Here is an 18248-nt window from a genome sequence, read left to right on the forward strand (position 1 = left end):
TCTGTTCTTACCAGTGCATCTTTATTGCTTCAGAACTTTCATGACCTTTAAAATTTCATCAGACTGAAGAAAAATAATACTGTGCTATGTTGTGTCTTAATCTGTCAGAGGCTAACATTCTTAAGACCTGTAATAGAGAGGTCCCGATGGTAGAGCAGAATAATGAATGTGCTAGTTTTGAAGGGCTGTGAAATGTCACACAACAGTGAGAAGAAATGTTACTTCCGGTTCTGAAAGAAGTCATGGCTGCTTCCCAGCAAAACTTACGGAGAGCAGATGGAAGAAGGACAGCATTTTACATGCCATGCTAAAAAAAAAGTGTTTGGAATGCAACTTGTTGCACTTCAGTTGTAAGCGTTCTTTACAAGGACCAGCTATCCCTTTTAATTAGGATCTGCCTAAAATAGAGCAGGGAGGATGTATTGGCTTGTAAAATCAGGGCCGGCATCAGAATGTGGAGAGGTGAGGCAGTTGCCAGGGCCTATGGCTTCTGGTGGTGCCCACTGTTGCTGATTCCCTGCTCATGCATCTCTGTCTTCTGCACTCACACCCTTCACGGCCTGCTTCTGAATGTCATTTCTGCTCCTGACATGGCATGCATCTTTCACTCTTTTGTTCTTTATTCTTGATCATCTGCACCCAGCACGTGAGCTGCCTTGCTCATGCCTTTATCCTTTGAATACCCTGTTGTGATCTATATAGAGAACTAAGCATTTCCATTCTTATGTTGGGAGGTATGATGATTTTGTCACCCGTCATCATGAGACCACCCTGTAGGCCAATATGAACACAGACTGGGGTCTACTTGTGTCCTCTGTTGTGTCCAGCCTGTGCGTGTAAATCTAAAGAGGGCCTGTAGCTGAGGGTCTTGATTTGAGCTGAGTTTCAGAGGAGCCAGTATATCCCTGTCAGTTGCAGTGAGAGGGTCGACCCCATACATCACTTTCTTGTCAGTGCTGGTGCCATCTGAAATAAGGCAGTTAGTATTGCTGCTCATGACAGTCAGTATTGCTGCCCTGGACACTATGAGCATTTCTTTGCCAGGAACGTGTTAGAGAGTCAAGTCATACTTATGCAACTGAAGGAACATGTGCTGCTGGCGTGCCGGAGCCTGTCCAAGAGGTTTGGAAGGTAAAACATCAAGCAGCTTGTGGTCTGTGTGTACCAGTACTGATATCCCATAATGGATTTTTTTTTAGTGGCAAACTATGGCTAACAGTTCTTTTTCTGTTTGGGCATAGTTTTGCTGTGCTGCCATCAGAGCTTGTGAGCAGGGGCGGGGCCAGGGTTTCTGGCGCCTGCGGCTGCCCCTACATGTGTGCGCACACGCACCCCCCCAGACTGCGTGATGACATCCCGCAGCAAGCCAGCCCCATTGACCGGCGGGTGGCTGGGACGGGGCATGGAGGCTGCCCGCGCCCCTAGTCAGGCACAGCGGGTGGCTGGGGAGATTCTGCATGCCGCCCTGGACACCTGCTGTGCCTGGCCTGTGGCTTCTGCACCCAGCCGGGGCGTGTGTTGGCAGCGGTGATGCGGGGCTGGTCCGCTGCAGCAGCTGCAGGCCAGGCACGCCAGCTCCGTGGCACATGCCTCCGCCCCCTGCACCCCCTCCGGCACCCCCTTCAATGCCTCAGTGCACGCAGAACCCGCCTCACCGCCTCAATGGTGGCGCCAGTCCTGTTTGTGAGTCATATAACACGGGGCCAGCATCCTGTAAGGCATCCAACACATCTTTGGATGTATCTGCTTGGATGGTTAACAGCTTGTTAGGGTCATAAAACTTGAGTACAGGTTCTGTGCACAATGCTGCTTTTAGATCAGGTAACACCCTGTCTTGTTCCCAGGATCACTTGGAGCAGGTGCCTGTGTGGGGCTGTCAGAGATGCTTCACTTGGTATATATTGTGCAAGGAATGTGACCATCCCCCTGCAGGGGTTTTTTGTTTTGTGGATTAATCATGTGGGTGATGGGTTGAACTTTACTGTCATCCATCTTAGTGTTGTCTGCTGAGAGTATGCGACCCATGTATCTGGCCTCACTTACCATGAACTGGATCTTATCAGGGTTGAACTTGATGTTTTCAGGCTGTGCTTTTTCCATCACAATCTGCAATATTTGATCATGTTCTTCTTGAGTTAATCTTGATATGATCATGTCATCTGTGATGATAGACACTGGGGGTTTCACCAAGTACTTTGTTGTTATGTTGCTGGAAGACTTCACTGGCTGATTTGATACCAAAAGGAAGGAAGACAGAGAAACCTGTATCGTCCCCAGGGTGTGTTGAAGGTGCATAATTCAATGGAGGTATCATCCAGCTTCATTTGCCAGTATCCATCCTTTTTATCTAGAGTGGTCAAGATTTTTTTCCCAACCAGTTGACTTTGGACCACTGTGGGCATGGGGATAGAATAGTGTTGTCACCATATGGCTTTATTAAGGTCCTTGAGGTTCTTAATTGTCAGGATCTTGCACCAAGATCTCCAACTACATGCAATAAAAGGGCAGCTTGAGAGGTGTTCAGCTTGGCGTCCAATCCAGAGACTGTCAGATACAGACAAAAACACTGCTCTGTTTTCAGAAATATTCTTCTCTAGTTTTTAGCAAGATTCCTAATCAGGGATAAGGGTCGGGGAGATGTACAGCTGTCCATGGAAAAGATAGTTTTCCAGCAGAGTTGCTGCCTTTTCAGTTTAGAGCTCATTTTGTTGAATACTCACTGTGCTCTGAAGAAGTGAGCTGTGACTCATGAAAGTTCATAGCCTACCACATATTTTGTTAGTCTTATAGATGCTACTGGACTCCTGCTCTTTTTTACTGCTACCAGACAGACTAACACGGCTACCCACCTTGATCGAATTCACTCTGCTGTGGCTATGGTACCTATAAACTAGGGTTGCTACTCCTCCGCCGGCAATGAGGGATCCTGTGCACCAACCTTCCACCCTCCACCCCCGCTCACCTTGCCAGTGGGGGAGGAACGCGCCTCCCAGGGCGCACTTCCCAGTGCACTCCTGTGCATCATAGTGGTCTGATTTGGGCTGGATTTGGGAGGAATTGGGCTGCTGCAGAGCATGAGAGAGTCCCCACGCTCCGTGGTGGCCTGATTCAGGCCTAATTCGCCCCCCTGAAGAGCATGGGAGTGCTTCCAGGGTGGCACATGATCCACGCAATGACATCACTTCCTGGAAGTGACATCATCACACAAGCCAATGTTTGATGCACAGTCTGTGTGCACATGAGGGGGAAGATAAAAGGTAGATGCCGGGCCCAGGGAAGCTGACAAGTGTCCAATCTGTGCCTTTTGTCACTTGTAGTTCCGCTCTCACTGAAGGGTGATCCATATTAAACATCCCTGAATGCTAGAAATCTGCTTGCTTAATACAAGTCCACATAGTACCACTTGCTATCAGCTGGTCACCTCACTACACTTCATGCAGTAAGAACAATTACCATCTACAAACTCCTTTTACACAGCAAATCAAAGTTTTAACTGGAGATATGAACGTCTGGGGCAAAATGACTGCTGTAGCACAGTGGTTAAGTAGCTGGGTTCCAAGCCAGCACTCTACTGGTCTGACTCCCACTACTGCCATGAACTCTGCAGGAGGCCTTGATAGGGTTGCCAGGTCCCTCAAGTCTCCTGAGGGGAGACTGGGCTGCTGGCACTTACTCTGTGGCTGACTGCAAGGGTCATGCACACTATGACGTCACTTCCGGGAGTGATGTCATCATGCAGGTCAAAGGGCGCCCCTGCATGACAATGTCACGCATGCCAGGAAGGGGCAGAGAGAGCAGGCAGCTCGCTTTCTTGCTGCCGCCACCACTGCTGCCGCTGCGCCCCTTGTCCCTGCTGGCGCAGGTTGTACAGGGGCAGCGGTGGCAGTCGCAGTGAGAGAGTGGGTGGCGGCGGCCACAGCACCGGCAATGATAGAGCAGCCCGTGGTGACTGCAGCAGTGAGAGCGGCCTGCTCTTGCCACCGCCACCTGCTCTCTCTCTGCCGCCACCACCTGCTCTTATGGAACGGGAGCGCGCCCCCCACTCAGGAGTGACATCATCACGCAGGTCAAAGGGCGCCCCTGCATGACAATGTCACACACGCCAGGAAGAGGCAGTGGGAGCAGGCAGCTCGCTCTCTCACCACCGCTGCTGCCACTGCTGCCATGCCCCTTGTCCTGCTGGTGCAGGCTACACATGGGCAGCGGCGGCCGCAATGAGAGAACAGGTTGCAGCAACCGCAGCAGCGGCGGTGATAGAGCAGCCCATGGCGAGAGTGGCCTGCTCTTGCCACTGCCACCTGCTCTCTCTCTGCCACCATTGCCACCCACTCTCATGGTACGGGAGCATGCTCCCCACTCGGGCATGCCATACCACCTGGGGAGGGGGTGCCCCAGGCAGCGCACACCCCCTAACCACCACCCAGGTAGCATAGCTTACAGCAGTATGCAACTCCTTCTGAAGTACTGGGAACAATTGCAATTATATAAATATGCCAAATAGTATATTTTTATGTTAAGTTATAAATGGTGCATTTTATGTTGCTAAATTAGTAAGACCCGCTTCAGTTTAATAGGAAAGTATTGCATGTATTTGAATCTCGCCACTCCTTTGGAATATTGGTACTATTGCTTTAAGGATAACTCCTAGAAGCCTTCCATAAAAGAGAGGCCCAACTCTTGTGACCATAGCTAGAGGAGGGGTTAGATTTGTAGAGGCTGAGTTCTGACCTGTTCAGTTAGCTGCCTGCGTATATTCCAATAAACATAGTTCTTACAACCGTTGCTATTGATCCTATTGATCCTTTCTCTCCTTGCAAACATGACATGGTGTCAGAAGTCAGCACATGTTTCTAGTAGGATTGTGTGGTCCCCTGACCCCCTGGGGCACAAAAGGCACAGGATGGACACTTGTCAGCTTCCCTCAAGTTTTGATGGGAAATGTAGGCATCCTAGTCTTGCAGCTTGGCTCTCTGTCTGCTGTCCAATGGACTTTTCAACTGTCACTTGTCCAACATTCCACCAAGCTGCCTACATTTCCCATCAAAACTTGAGGGAAGCTGACAAGTGTCCATCCTGTGCCTTTTGTCACTTGTGGTTCTGCTCTGAGAGCAAAAAACGAACATACCTAATACATTAATAACACTTTTAGTTCCTCTATAACACTAAAGGACATCAGGGGTCTTAAGCCAGCTGGGGCTCACCCAATGTACAAAATGTAGTAAAGAGGAAAGGAAGGCATGTAACCAACCACCTAATGTATTCAGACTTAGAACCAGGTAACAATCTCAAACTGTTATGCATCTGCTTCTACTGGCAATCTCTTTCCATTGTTATACTTCATTTAGGAGTTTTGACACATTATTCATTAATAGTATAGGGTTTCTTTAATAGTTTTTAGTGATATTTAATATGTTAAATTGTTGTTATCCGCCCTGAGCCCGCTGATGCGGGGAGGGCAGAATATAAATGTAATAAATTAAATTAAATTAAAAATTAAGTATAGGATGATATATTGTCGAAGGCTTTCACGGCTGGAGAACTATGGTTGTTGTGGATTTTCCGGGCTGTATAGCCGTGGTCTTGGCATTGTAGTTCCTGGCGTTTCACCAGCAGCTGTGGCTGGCATCTTCAGAGGTGAAGATGCCAGCCACAGCTGCTGGTGAAACGTCAGGAACTACAATGCCAAGACCACGGCTATACAGCCCGAAAAATCCACAACAACCATAAGTATAGGGTGGTTTGCTTGTTGCTGGTATGCTGGTTGCTGATAAAGCTTGTGGTTACAGGGCTTCCACGTGGAAGGTTTTGCTGTTGTTGCCCTGCCTCAGCCCCCGTCTTTCCCTAGCCCCCTGAGACTCTTGTGATTTTTAAAAAAAATCTGCACAAAAGTATCATTAAATTAATATAACATTATGGCAATTGGTGTAGAAGGTTCTTTGAATTCCCAGCTTTCATGTTTCTCTTGCCCCTTCTATTGTGGAAATGTCTTTTACTTTTTAAAATGAATCTCGGAAGTCAGAGAACCTATTACACCTATTGCTATAACATCATATTGATTTAATTATATTCTAGCGCAGATTTTCTTCCAAACCCACCCTAGTTGTGAGGAGGACTGCCATATGGGTGATAAAATCTGAATTTTCCCATCCACACAGCAGCCATCCAGGCTTTCAAAAATTCAGTATAAAGTAGGTTTGAGAAAGATCAGAAAATATCTGAGGATACCCCAGGAGGTGCACGAATGCACCACAGTGCTTGGGAGAGCAGGAAAAAAACTGCTTCCCCTGTAGTATTGAACCTGGGGCAGATAAACCTGTATGGAATTTGTACTTCCTTACTCATTGATACTTAGGTCATTATAAACTGTGAAACTGATTCTACAGAAAATACAATGGCCACATTTTTCATCTGTCTGAATATATAAATGATGTACCCAGTCTAAGAAAAGACACGTTTTCCTTGAAAGATTGAAGGGTTTCTTTTTCTAAATTGAACACTAGTAATTCTGAAGCATGCTGTTTAGGGTTATACTTTTGCCATAATGAAATGTAGCTTTTTTTTTTCTTTTTGGCAGAGAAGAATAGCAGCAAAATGTAGAGAGGCCAATAAATATAGCTTGTGAAGGACCATACTAAGACTGGTTTCAAACGTTGCTTGTCCTTATGTGCTGACAGGTAGCTAGGTAATTATATAGTGCATATGTTAATATGTAAATATGCCAGATATGATGTGAATGTATTATGAATTGCAAAACTTAAGTAGTGAAAAAAAAATTCTGACTAGCATTCTTAGTAGCTGTAGTAAACTTCATGTGTACGTAAAAATTTTTATGTACACATCTTTTAAATACTGGTAAATAAGTGGGTTCTAGATCAGATCAAGTCTGAATTCTCTCTAGAAGCTAAAATGACAAAACTGAGGCTAGTGTACTTTGGTCACATCCTGAGAAGACAAAACTCACTGGAAAAGATGACAATGCTAGGAAAAGCTGAAGACAGTAGGAAAACCCAACATGATGTGGCTTGATTCAGTAAAAGAAGCCATGGCCTCCAGTTTGCAGACTTAAGCAAGTATGTTCATAGAGTTGGCAGGTCCTCTTACTCTTCCAGTGGGAGGGGGGAACCTGGGACTTCTCTTGCTGCTCTTCTCGTGTGTGTCCTGACATCACTTCTGGACGTGATGTCATCACACCTGGTGCTGGACATGTTCCTGCCTTTCACAGGGGCCCCTGTGAAGCGTGGGAGCACATTCTCCACCTGGGTGATGACATCACTTAAGGAAGTGATGTCATCATGCCCGTGAGGAGTGTGCCTGCTGCACACTGTCCCGGGAGGTTTTTTGCCTCCCAGGCCCATTCCCTGGGGCCTCCACCCCTGCTGGCCTGGTGAGTGGCAGTGGGGGCAGAGGATATCCCCCCTGGGGAACTGGCAGCCCTAGCTGTCAGTCATAGGATGTTTGGAAGTTGCTAATTCATAGGGTCTCCATAAATTGCATGTGACTTGATAGCAAATAACACAGACACACACACAATGAGTAATTTTGTTGATATGTCATTTATAGTTACTTCAGAAATGATCAAGTTTTCCCCCTGAACAGTACTGTATGTCGCTTTTTAAAAACTGTTTTTCTTCTATAATTTGGTAAATGTAAGATGCTTTAACCGCCTCTTCTATCCACACAAGTCTCACTGAATTATGGAACAAATGAATGGTTACTTTGTTGTCAGGATTAACACCCAAATGCTGGATGGTTGTGTATGGATGGTTGTGTATGTGTGCATAACTTCCCTGGAAATGAAAATTGCTGGAACTTCATCTGCTTGGCACAGTGGAATAAAAATCTCCCTATTCTAAGTTATCATCTACTTAAAATTGTCAATGGGGTAGTTATGCCACTTTTGGATAGGCATACAAAATCTGCCAAGATGTGAAGACACACAGCCAGCCAGTCAGGTTTTGTTTCCCCAGTGTTACTGGGAATTAGTCTCCTTGTGAGTAAATGGGGGAATTAGTGGCAAGGAGGAAGGCTATGCGAGAGGAGTAACTACGGGATAACTCCACCAGTAGTTTTGGGGTCCCTTCCCCAAGGAGGCAAATGAGATTGGTGATCTTGAATAAAAGGATATCTTTATTGAAGGGAAAAAGCTCTCTCTCACACACACACATGAGATTGTTTGCAAACACACAAGATGCCTAGGAAAAACAGTGGTGAAAGTGGAATAGATTTGAGGGATTTCAGGGCAATAATTACCTATCCGAAGAGCAGAGTATTCCACGGAGGAAGAACTTCAAACATCCAGTGTTCTCGGCCAGGAGAGTCTTAGAGAAAGTGACCCTAAGGGAGTAGCGCTTGGATCCAGAAGCGTGTACGATTTGAATGGGGCAAGGGTAAAATGTGTCCTGAGGCTGGGGAGCCCCCTCAGCCATTAGAACAAAGACCGTAAAGGTCAGTGTCTGGGAATTACAAAGGTTTGATTACCTTGATTACTTGCTGCCAGGGTGTATGAAAGGAAATGGAGTTTCTCCTGCTGCATCATGAATGGGCAGTTTGCTAATTAATCCCCTTGGAGCTGAGTTGATGGATTTAGATCAGGACGGCATCTTTCCAGGAACAAATTATAAACTTATCAGTGCTGATTGAGTGCTCCTCAATCTTGGGGTGGGGATTTCATATGGAATGTGGGTATTGGAATGTGATGAGAGGGGTCACTCACGGCTCACACCCATAACTGGGAAGGCCGTAAATACAATCACCATGGTCACTCTGCATTTGCATGAATGTTCTATTCATGCTTTATCTCCCAGGCGGGACTCAGCAACGCTCGCTGCCCAACTGGCTGGAATTCCCCTGATGCAGATCATGCTGCATTAATCCAGGGGCCCTGTGATTTTTATATCACAGGCAGCTATCAAAAAGTTATTAAATATGGCGGAGGCTTGGGCCAACTGCTTACACCAAATGTGGCAGGCTAGTGTAGCATCAGCTGTGTAACACTTTTCCTGTACAAATAAGCTTTGTATCATGAGAATTTAATCAAACAACAACCCAGAGCCCTTATTGCCAACGTGGCCATAGCCACACAAGATCAGTACTTATTTGCATGAACAAACTAAAAGTAGAGTAACTTATTTTACTTACCTTGTTTCAATCTTGCAAGCACTAAGTACATATACCAGCCCCACTTTTTTCTTTAAAAATTCCACTGTGATCCTTAAAGTAAGCATGGGTCATCTTAACTATATGATACTAAGGCACGCAGGATTGTATAAGTCTGGCAAAAGAAACACTGAAGGAAGAATTCTTGTGGAGAATTCTTTATCCCAAGGACAGTGAAGCTATTAGCAGTTCTCAGATAGTGAAAGAAAATGCATCAACTGGACCTTAATAGCTCAGTGATCTCCTTTACTTCTATATGGAGCTCTTGTTCTCAGCAGGATAAAAGACTACTTTTTTGCTTTCAAAAGAGAGATTTAATCTACTATGTCTTGGAGTTGCTGATAAACAATAAACAAGAACCATGATATCTGTTAGATACCAGGCTTGTCCACTTCATTTTCAGTACAGCGGTCCTGTCACAAGGAGAATTTGCTATTGTAGGGTAGTGGCACATTGTAATGTTATTACTTGGATTTTATTTTAAATACTTATATCCCACCACTGTACTTAGCCTCCTAGGTGTCTTTCAATGAGGGAATTGGGTATGAGGGAACTTCCTCAAGGCAGGAGAAAGAGCTCATGTCAAGATTCCTTATGGTTTATACTGGAGATGAAGGTTTCAGCTTTGTGTATTTATAATATATATCTTTCCACAGTAACATACTGGAAAAATATGTGCAAGGAATCAGAGGAAGGACAAGCTACATATTGTCTCTTTCTACTACATCTTCTCTCTCATGAGATGCTATTGACTGTAACTGGCTTGCATTTCTGCTTATCTTCACTGCATAAGAGAGAGGCTAAGACCTCTGCTCTTTCATCGTCTGCTATGTGTAACAACCTAACAATTCAAGTCTCTGACACAGGGAATTACACCTAATTTATGACCCCAGCCCCCTCTTTGGGCTTTACTTCTGCCTTTCCCCTCCCTGAAATTTTCTGGGTAAATATGGAGAAAATGAAGTGAGCTCTGACTCTTAAAAGCTCATGTTGGAATAAACGTTGTTAAGTCTTTAATGTGCCACGAGACTTTAGTTTTGTTTTACTGACATTGTTGAGCATTCTTGATTCAGTTCATTACCAATCTCTGTGAATATTACTTATATTGGTCACACAGAATAAAGTTGATACATATTACAGTAAACAAATTGTACTGAGCAATGAGCACCTTTTTGGCATGATTCCTTTGTTTCAATCAAAAATCATTTTTGAAAATAGCTGTTTGTTGTGGAGTGGGCCTAAAGGTAGATTTTGGGAGTCTTTCAGGATGATCATTATTGTGCAGCAGAAAGGACCAGTTTTCACATAGAAAATTGAGCCCACATGTGCACAGACCTCTAGGCCCTAGTGCTGATGTTGATATATATCATGACACTGAAGAGCCCTGGGTTCAGCAGGTTCGAATCCATACCTTTCCATGGACGTTTGCTGGGGGACCTTGGGCCAGTCAGACAATCTCAGCCTATCCTACCTCACAGGTAGGGATGAATGAGGGACAGGAAAATTATGTAAACCACCTTGGTTCCCCATTGGGGTGAAATGTGGGGTATAAATTAAGTAAACATAAAAATATGCGGATATGGCCTCTTCGGTTTGCTGATGTTAGTGGTGTCTGGCTGTGTAATACAAGTTGCAGGAAGTGTATACTACTGAAATCCAGACAGGCTTGTGTGGCCCACTATAATAGTGTAACTGCTAAGAATGTCAAGTTAAGCAGAAAAATCAGTTGCTCAAAATCACATGAAGACTACATTCAAACAGTTCTGTGTCCCATCTCTAACTAAGTAAGAGAGCTAGAATGCCATAAAAGCCAATGTATATTTTGCCATATGAACATAAGCTGCAGAATTCTGATTGGCATTTTCAGGGATGTACACATACCTTGATCGTATAAATATGAAAATATTTAAGCCTTCATTACTAAATTAGCAGTATTCACTGAAGTGCTATCTACTGTAGTAATGTAACTTGTCTTACAGGTCAAGAACGTTTTGGCAATATGACCAGAGTGTACTATAAAGAAGCTGTAGGTGCTCTTGTTGTCTTTGATGTTACAAGAGGCTCGACATTTGATGCAGTTTCCAAGTGGAAGCATGATTTGGACAGTAAAGTGCTTCTTCCAAATGGTAGCCCCATCCCTGCAGTTCTCCTTGCCAACAAATGTGACCAGAAAAAAGATGGTGGCCAGAATTCTTCATCAATGGATCAGTTCTGCAAAGATGGAGGCTTTGCTGGGTGGTTTGAAACTTCTGCAAAGGTAAGAATTTTCTTAAATTGTAGAAATATTTTAAAACTAACTTGAAATTGTCCATCTATGAGAAACAAACATGGCCTACTGTATTAGCACAACCTTACTGATAAGTCCACAAACTTTACTAGCCCATGAATGTTAATTCTGAATTCCTACATGTATCTGTTAGCCTCTTATCTTGCCTTGTTGACTCCAAAGGATGGGGAAACTGCAAACTACCTATTTTTCCGGTTTTAGAGATACTGTCAAACTTGTCTTGTTGGAATAGCTTTTAAAAGTGGTATTATGGATGCATTGGTTGAATTAGATCCAGTGCAAAAATTCTGCTCGCACTAAAGCTTTTGTGTAAGTGGAAACACAAGAAAAACACAGCAGCTTTTACTATGTATCACCACTTTTGTTTCTACTTTTAGTTGATCATGTGCAACCAATTTATGTGCCCAATTCCTTCCAATATAGGAAGGAATGTGCTAGGTGTTGCACAAGATACTGCACAAGTGGAGCTGCAGTAAATGGCTTGCACATTGTTGGAACCAAGCCTGTACAAACTCATTTGTGTTGTTTTTTTGGTTTTCTATTAAATGTTTAATGTGGTGGTGTTCATTAGTAGCTTGACCTGGATGTAGCACTGAACCTGTATTTGTATTGAACATGCCCGGGAGATCCTTGGATTTGCGCACTCCCTCTTCCTTCCCTCGTGTGCTGCCTTCTGATTGGATACTATCTGATTTGCAGTAAGCCATAGTTTACAATTCATGCTCGCTTACTGTAGTTGGCAATTGCTCTGTAACCAAGATTGTAAGCATTAGCTTTGTCATCAATTTTGTAATCATCCTGGTATACGAAGCAAGTGCAAGCCAGTGTTATAGCTAGGTTGTAATGGTAAACCATGGCTTCTGTGAAAACAGTTGGGAACCAATTAAACTGTGGTCTGAGAGAGAAGTGGAGAAGGAAGTAAACAGACCTGAGGATGGTTGTTGTGGGTTTTCCGGGCTGTATTGCCGTGGTCTTGGCATTGTAGTTCCTGATGTTTCGCCAGCAGCTGTGGCTGGCATCTTCAGAGGTGTAGCACCAAAAGACAGAGATCTCTCAGTGTCACAGTGTGGAAAAGATGTAGGTCATTTGTATCTACTCAGGAGGGGTGGGGTTGAGCTGAGTCATCCTGTAAGAGTTTCCCAGGGTGTGGAATGCTAATGGCGGGAGGCTTCACTGTATCCTGAGGAGGTTCTTTTGCATATGGATTGGTACTTGATGTGCTAATCTTCTCTGCAGGGCTATTGTCGGGGATAGAATGTTTTGTTAGCCTGGTGTTTTTCAGAACTGGAAACCATGCTCTGTTCATTCTTAAGGTTTCTTCTTTCCTGTTGAAGTTTTGCTTATGCTTGTGAATTTCAATGGCTTCCCTGTGCAGTCTGACAAAGTAGTTGGAAGTGTTGTCCAGTGTTGGAAGTGTTTGCCAGCCACAGCTGCTGGCGAAACGTCAGGAACTACAATGCCAAGACCACGGCAATACAGCCCGGAAAACCCACAACAACCATCGTTCTCCGGCCGTGAAAGCCTTCGACAATACATTGTTGTCCAGTATTTTGGTGTCCTGGAATAAGATACTGTGCCCTGTTTGCGTTAGGCTATGTTCAGCCACTGCTGATTTTTCAGGTTGTCCAAGTCTGCAGTGTCTTTCATGTTCTTTTATTCTTGTCTGGATGCTACGCTTTGTGGTCCCGATGTAAACTTGTCCACAGCTGCAGGGTATACGGTATACTCCTGCAGAGGTGAGGGGGTCTCTACTGTCTTTTGCTGATCGTAGCATCTGTTGTATTTTTCGGGTGGGTCTGAATACTGCTTGAAGGTTATGCTTTTTCATAAGCTTTCCCATCTGATCAGTAATTCCTTTGATATATGGCAAAAACACTTTTCCTGTAGGAGACTGTTTTTCCTTGGTTGTTTGATTCATCCTGGGTTTGATTGCTCTTCGGATTTCATTTCTGGAGTAGCCATTTGCCTGAAGTGCGTGGTTTAGATGATTAATTTCCTCATTGAGAAAGTGCGGCTCACATATCCGTCTTGCACGATCCACTAATGTTTTCATTATGCCTCTTTTCTGTCGGGGGTGGTGATTGGAGTTTTTGTGTAAGTACCGATCAGTGTGAGTTGGTTTCCTGTAGACCTTGTGACCTAACTGAAAGTTTGCTTTGCGGATGACCAAGGTATCCAGGAATGGGAGTTTTCCCTCGATTTCTTTCTCCATTGTGAATTGTATGTTCAGGTGGATGTTGTTGAGATGATTCAAAAACCCCATCAATTCTTCCTCCCCATGGCTCCAAATGATAAATGTATCATCCACAAACCGGAACCATACACTAGGTTTGTGGGGTGCTGATTCTAGAGCTGTTTTTTCAAAATGTTCCATGTAGAAGTTTGCTATAACTGGGCTGAGTGGGCTCCCTATGGCCACCCCATCCATCTGTTCATAGAATTCGTTGTCCCATTGGAAGTAACTGGTAGTTACTACCAGTAGTAACTGGTAGTAGTAACTGGTAACTGGAAGTACTGGCAGCTCTTGGGCTGAGAGAGGAGGACATCATGAGTACTGGCACCTCTTTTTTTAGAAAAAGAAAAAAGGACTACTTAAGACATTATTGTAAGCAGATGGGTAGACTTTGAGAAAGGTGTGGATGAGAGCAGTGAAGACCAAGTTTTGAAATGTTAAAGCAACAGGAAAAACTGACTTCTAACTAGTACATGTAGAAATGTCACTCTTTCCCATTTTGCGCTTGAATTTAAGTAGAACAATTGTTGGGTAAGATCTTATGACCTTGTTTAAAAATGATTAAATGAGCACGGCCAAAAGCACTTAACGCTGCTTGGCAAGCATTCAGTTTGAATTCATGCCTGCAAAGGAGACAGCAAGCTAATTTCTTCAAGATCTCTCTCTCACATTCAATCACTTAACTCTCTCTCTCTCTCTCTCTCTCTCTCTCTCTCTTCCTCTGTGTGTGTGTTGGGCGGGGGGAGCTGAAATGGCAACTATTGGTAGAAGTCTCAAATGTGACTTTTAAAATACTGGTAACATGACTCAACAGCTTCCTTATTTTTTAAAAATAATTTATTGCACCCATTATTCCATGTGAATGTGTTAGCAAGTATATCTGGATGTACATCATTTGATAACAAAACAAATGATTGTCAAGTCAAACCTGGGTGTCAACTTGGCACTTTCTCTTAAGGACTAAGCATAATTTGGAGATTAAGCACATACTTGACATACAGATCATACCGGTTTGAAACATTGTACATCCAATTAAATTAACTTGTGACAGAAGGGTTGAGGGAAAAACAAAGGCATTGGATCAATGTTGCTTTCTTTGTCTTTGCCCAACTGATTAAATGGCAACACATGTTTAGATATACCTTATATAGAACCTAATACAGTGCATATGGACAACAACTGCATTGAGATATATGTCTCCAGCCGGTCATGTGTCTGAGTAGAGCTCAACTGTGGGAAAGTCCTACCTCACAGCTCTAGCAAGCATTGAAACTGGCAGAACCGCATGATGGATAGTTGGGCAAGGTTGATGCAATCTTCTTGTCCCATATTTAAATGGGACAAGTGGTACCATCACTGATGCCAAATGAACCTCAATTTCTGTCCTCATTCCTAACAGAATATCATACTCATTGCCTAATTTCTGGATAGGATCACATTGTGAAAAAGCCCTAAATGGCACCAAAGTAGAATATTGAGATAAGCGTCTGTGCAAAAAAAAAATGAAGTAAAATATTATCAAAAGTTAATTTTTTAAAAGGAGGCTCTTCTTGCCCCTTCAACCTCACTTACTGCATCAAACTGAATGTTGAGGAATTAAGCCCATCACATTTTAAGCTGAGGTTTCATACCTAAATACGCTGTACAGATCAGAAATAATGGTTGCGTACTTGGTTCATAATCCTACATTTTAAGCTAAAACACACAATTCTAAATTCCTTCATCTAATCTTTTATGAAGCAGAATTGAACTGCACACAGTGTGTACATTGTAGAGATGATGGTTTGTACCATTTGGATGCTTCTATACAATTGAAAGCATTAACTTTTTCACCTTTGGTTTCTGCAGGACAATATCAACATTGATGAAGCCACTCGGTTCTTGGTGGAAAACATCCTTGCAAACCTCAAAACCTTCCCTGGTGAAGAAAACGATGTAGGAAAAATAAAACTGGACACAGATCCAATGAAAGCAGAAAGTAAATCTCAGTGCTGTTAATGTGACTTTAATGTGTCATTGGCATACAATGAACGCAGCTCCTCTCATCTGGTTGCTGCTACGGTGCTGAATCACAACAATCCTAGTGGGATAATGGTCACACTCCAGGGTGTTTACACACTTTTTTTCTTGTCAAATAGGACTTCAAATTATTGTATGTTCTAGTTTTGGTTATGAACCAGAGCTATCTAGTACAATCAAAAGATGGTCACAGATAAAGGTGGGGTAATTATTCATCAAGGAATAGTCTACAAGTGTTGGTATGAGAGACTCAGCCCTGATATTTTGTTCTCTGCAGTGCAGTTTCAGAACAGGAATTTAGGACTGAATGAAAGTGTTTATTCTGAAAAGCATTTTATCGACCCTTTAATAGATGTAACAATCTACTATGCTGGCATTTGTCTGCCTTTCCTATTCAATACCTTCTTTATTTGGTGCCAAGACAACAAAACTAATATCCTTTGGCTGTTAAGCATTTAAATTCACAATTTCTGAATATCATAGTATTGATATTCAATCGCACGTATTCCTGATTTATGATCTACTTAAACTGTGAAAAAGAACCAATTCTTTGGAAAGAAGATAAAGCTGGTGAAACGGAGTATTGTCAGTGTTTCCCATCAGATAATGTTACTAACTCCACTCTGACTTCTGCAAGTATCCTAAAAAACTTAAATGTTTCTTCATCTGAAGAAGTCATAGTCTGCACATCTAACCTGTTAAGGGCCATCCAACTATTAACTGTACAAGTATAATCTTTGGCTAAATACTTATGGTGGGCTGGAGTGAATAACGGCATTGATTAAACTGTTGTAGAAACTAGAGGGAAACACAGAAAGCTGTTTCTGGTCTTGAAATTTGCAGATATTGGTATTAATACAGCCCTTCTTAATCATGCTGCTTTTGTTCTCACTGCTTTTAACTATTTTTAACCCAAGGATTTTGACTTAATAAGGGTGTTATATTTCATGTGCTAGTATAACTTGCAAATCTGTATGTAATCCAAAATGCTGTAAAAATAGGGAAATGATGTGGAGTATCAGTCTTGGTCCTGAATATGTTCTGTTGATTACTGCTGTTGATAATGTTTGACTATTGGGGTTATGACTTCTGCAGAGAGAAAAACAAAACTAGACTCTCATTGTATGTTACAGCCTAAACTCCTTGGAATGCTAAGTTGTCCTCAGCTCTTGGTCTGCCATAGTAAGCAAGCGTCCACGAATTCTATAGTACTTTCTTTTGGCCTAACATTCTTAAGGCTTAAACTAGTTCACAAATCTTTGTTATGTGTCCAAAATTAGATTTATTAAAGTTTCTGATGTCAGAAGTATGTTTTTATAGTGCATGTGCACAGATCTAGTGTTTTTATAAGGTACATTCAGGCACTTTGTCACTTGAAAATAGATTCAACAAGCATCCCCTTTATGGTTTTTTCCCTAACCTGTGCTAATCTTGTTGAAATTGTAAACACTTCTACCCTAAGTTTCTTAACTGTTCCAGAATTTGTCAACTCAGATATTCTGAATGTTTTTAGAACACTTTGGATCCAGATTCTGAACTGAGCACAGGTGACTTTTGTGTTGGTTTTTAAAAATGAATTTATCTCTTTCAGAAAGGAAAGAAAAATAAATGAGATTGAATATATGGACACTTTGGTTATCTTATTTATCACTTGGAAAATGCACATGTTCACTTCCTCTGCCTTGGTCCTTAATTTGTATAAATTAAAAACCTATAGTTGTAAAAAGCAACCATCATATTAAGGCAGTCTTCCTGACGATCTAAATGTGCCACTTAGGCTAACAGTTGTCAGGTAGACAAAATCTGCATTTTACATGAGAAGACTGTGTTTACACTAGTGATTGATTGAAGCAATAAATAGCATCATGAAGTGGTATAGTGACAGCCTCACAGGAGAAGGAAATCTGGCTTTTGTGTTCTTATGATTATCAATTCATATGATCCTCAAAGAGAAAATATGGCAAATCTGGATTTTTCTAATTACAAATAAGCTTTTTATTTCCTTTTGCTTTTTCAGTGATCTGTGCTGTCAGTAGATATTCTGATAATCAGTTGTCTGCTATACTGCCTGTGGATTCACTAAAATCAGAGAATTAAATGTGTTAAAATTTAGTATTTACTACTGAAGTAATGAAATGTACAACGGCCCGTTCTAGAATGGAAAAGAACGATATTTGGTATCAACTTTAACAGCAGGTGAGGTAGTAGAAGTTTCTACCCTGTACTTTTTAGGGGACCCCTTGTGCAATTATGTAATATGCATAGAAACTCTACTAAATTAGAAACTCCTAATAAACCCCCTCTGGGAAGGAGTATAGTTCTAGTGTTATTCATATAACTACGTTGTTTGGGTGGGGGAGATGGTTTTATTATTGACATTATTTATAAACCACCTTTCTCAATGAGACTCAAGGCAGATTATGCAGTGTAAGTCAATATGATCAAATATTCAAAAACAGTGCAATAGTGTAGGGACTGCAGAAATTTAACTAAAAGCAGAAATCCAATATAGAGCTGAAAACAGTGCTTGAAACAAAGCATAAACAATTTAAC

At 42.5% G+C, this 18248-nt stretch overlaps 1 protein-coding gene across 1 annotated transcript in view; it reads left to right on the forward strand.

Annotated features, from left to right (window-relative positions):
* The window catches only part of RAB32 (RAB32, member RAS oncogene family), a 31143-nt gene extending 13825 nt beyond the window's left edge, over positions 1-17318 (forward strand). The window contains exons 2-3 of the mRNA XM_054971945.1: positions 11136-11413; positions 15525-17318. Of these exons, the coding sequence (XP_054827920.1) occupies positions 11136-11413; positions 15525-15674 (428 nt within the window). The 3' untranslated portion in view covers positions 15675-17318. The remainder of the gene's footprint in view (positions 1-11135; positions 11414-15524) is intronic.
* Positions 17319-18248: the final 930 nt, after the last annotated feature.

Source organism: Eublepharis macularius, chromosome 1 (assembly GCF_028583425.1).
Source record: "Eublepharis macularius isolate TG4126 chromosome 1, MPM_Emac_v1.0, whole genome shotgun sequence".
NCBI classification, from domain to species: domain Eukaryota; kingdom Metazoa; phylum Chordata; class Lepidosauria; order Squamata; family Eublepharidae; genus Eublepharis; species Eublepharis macularius.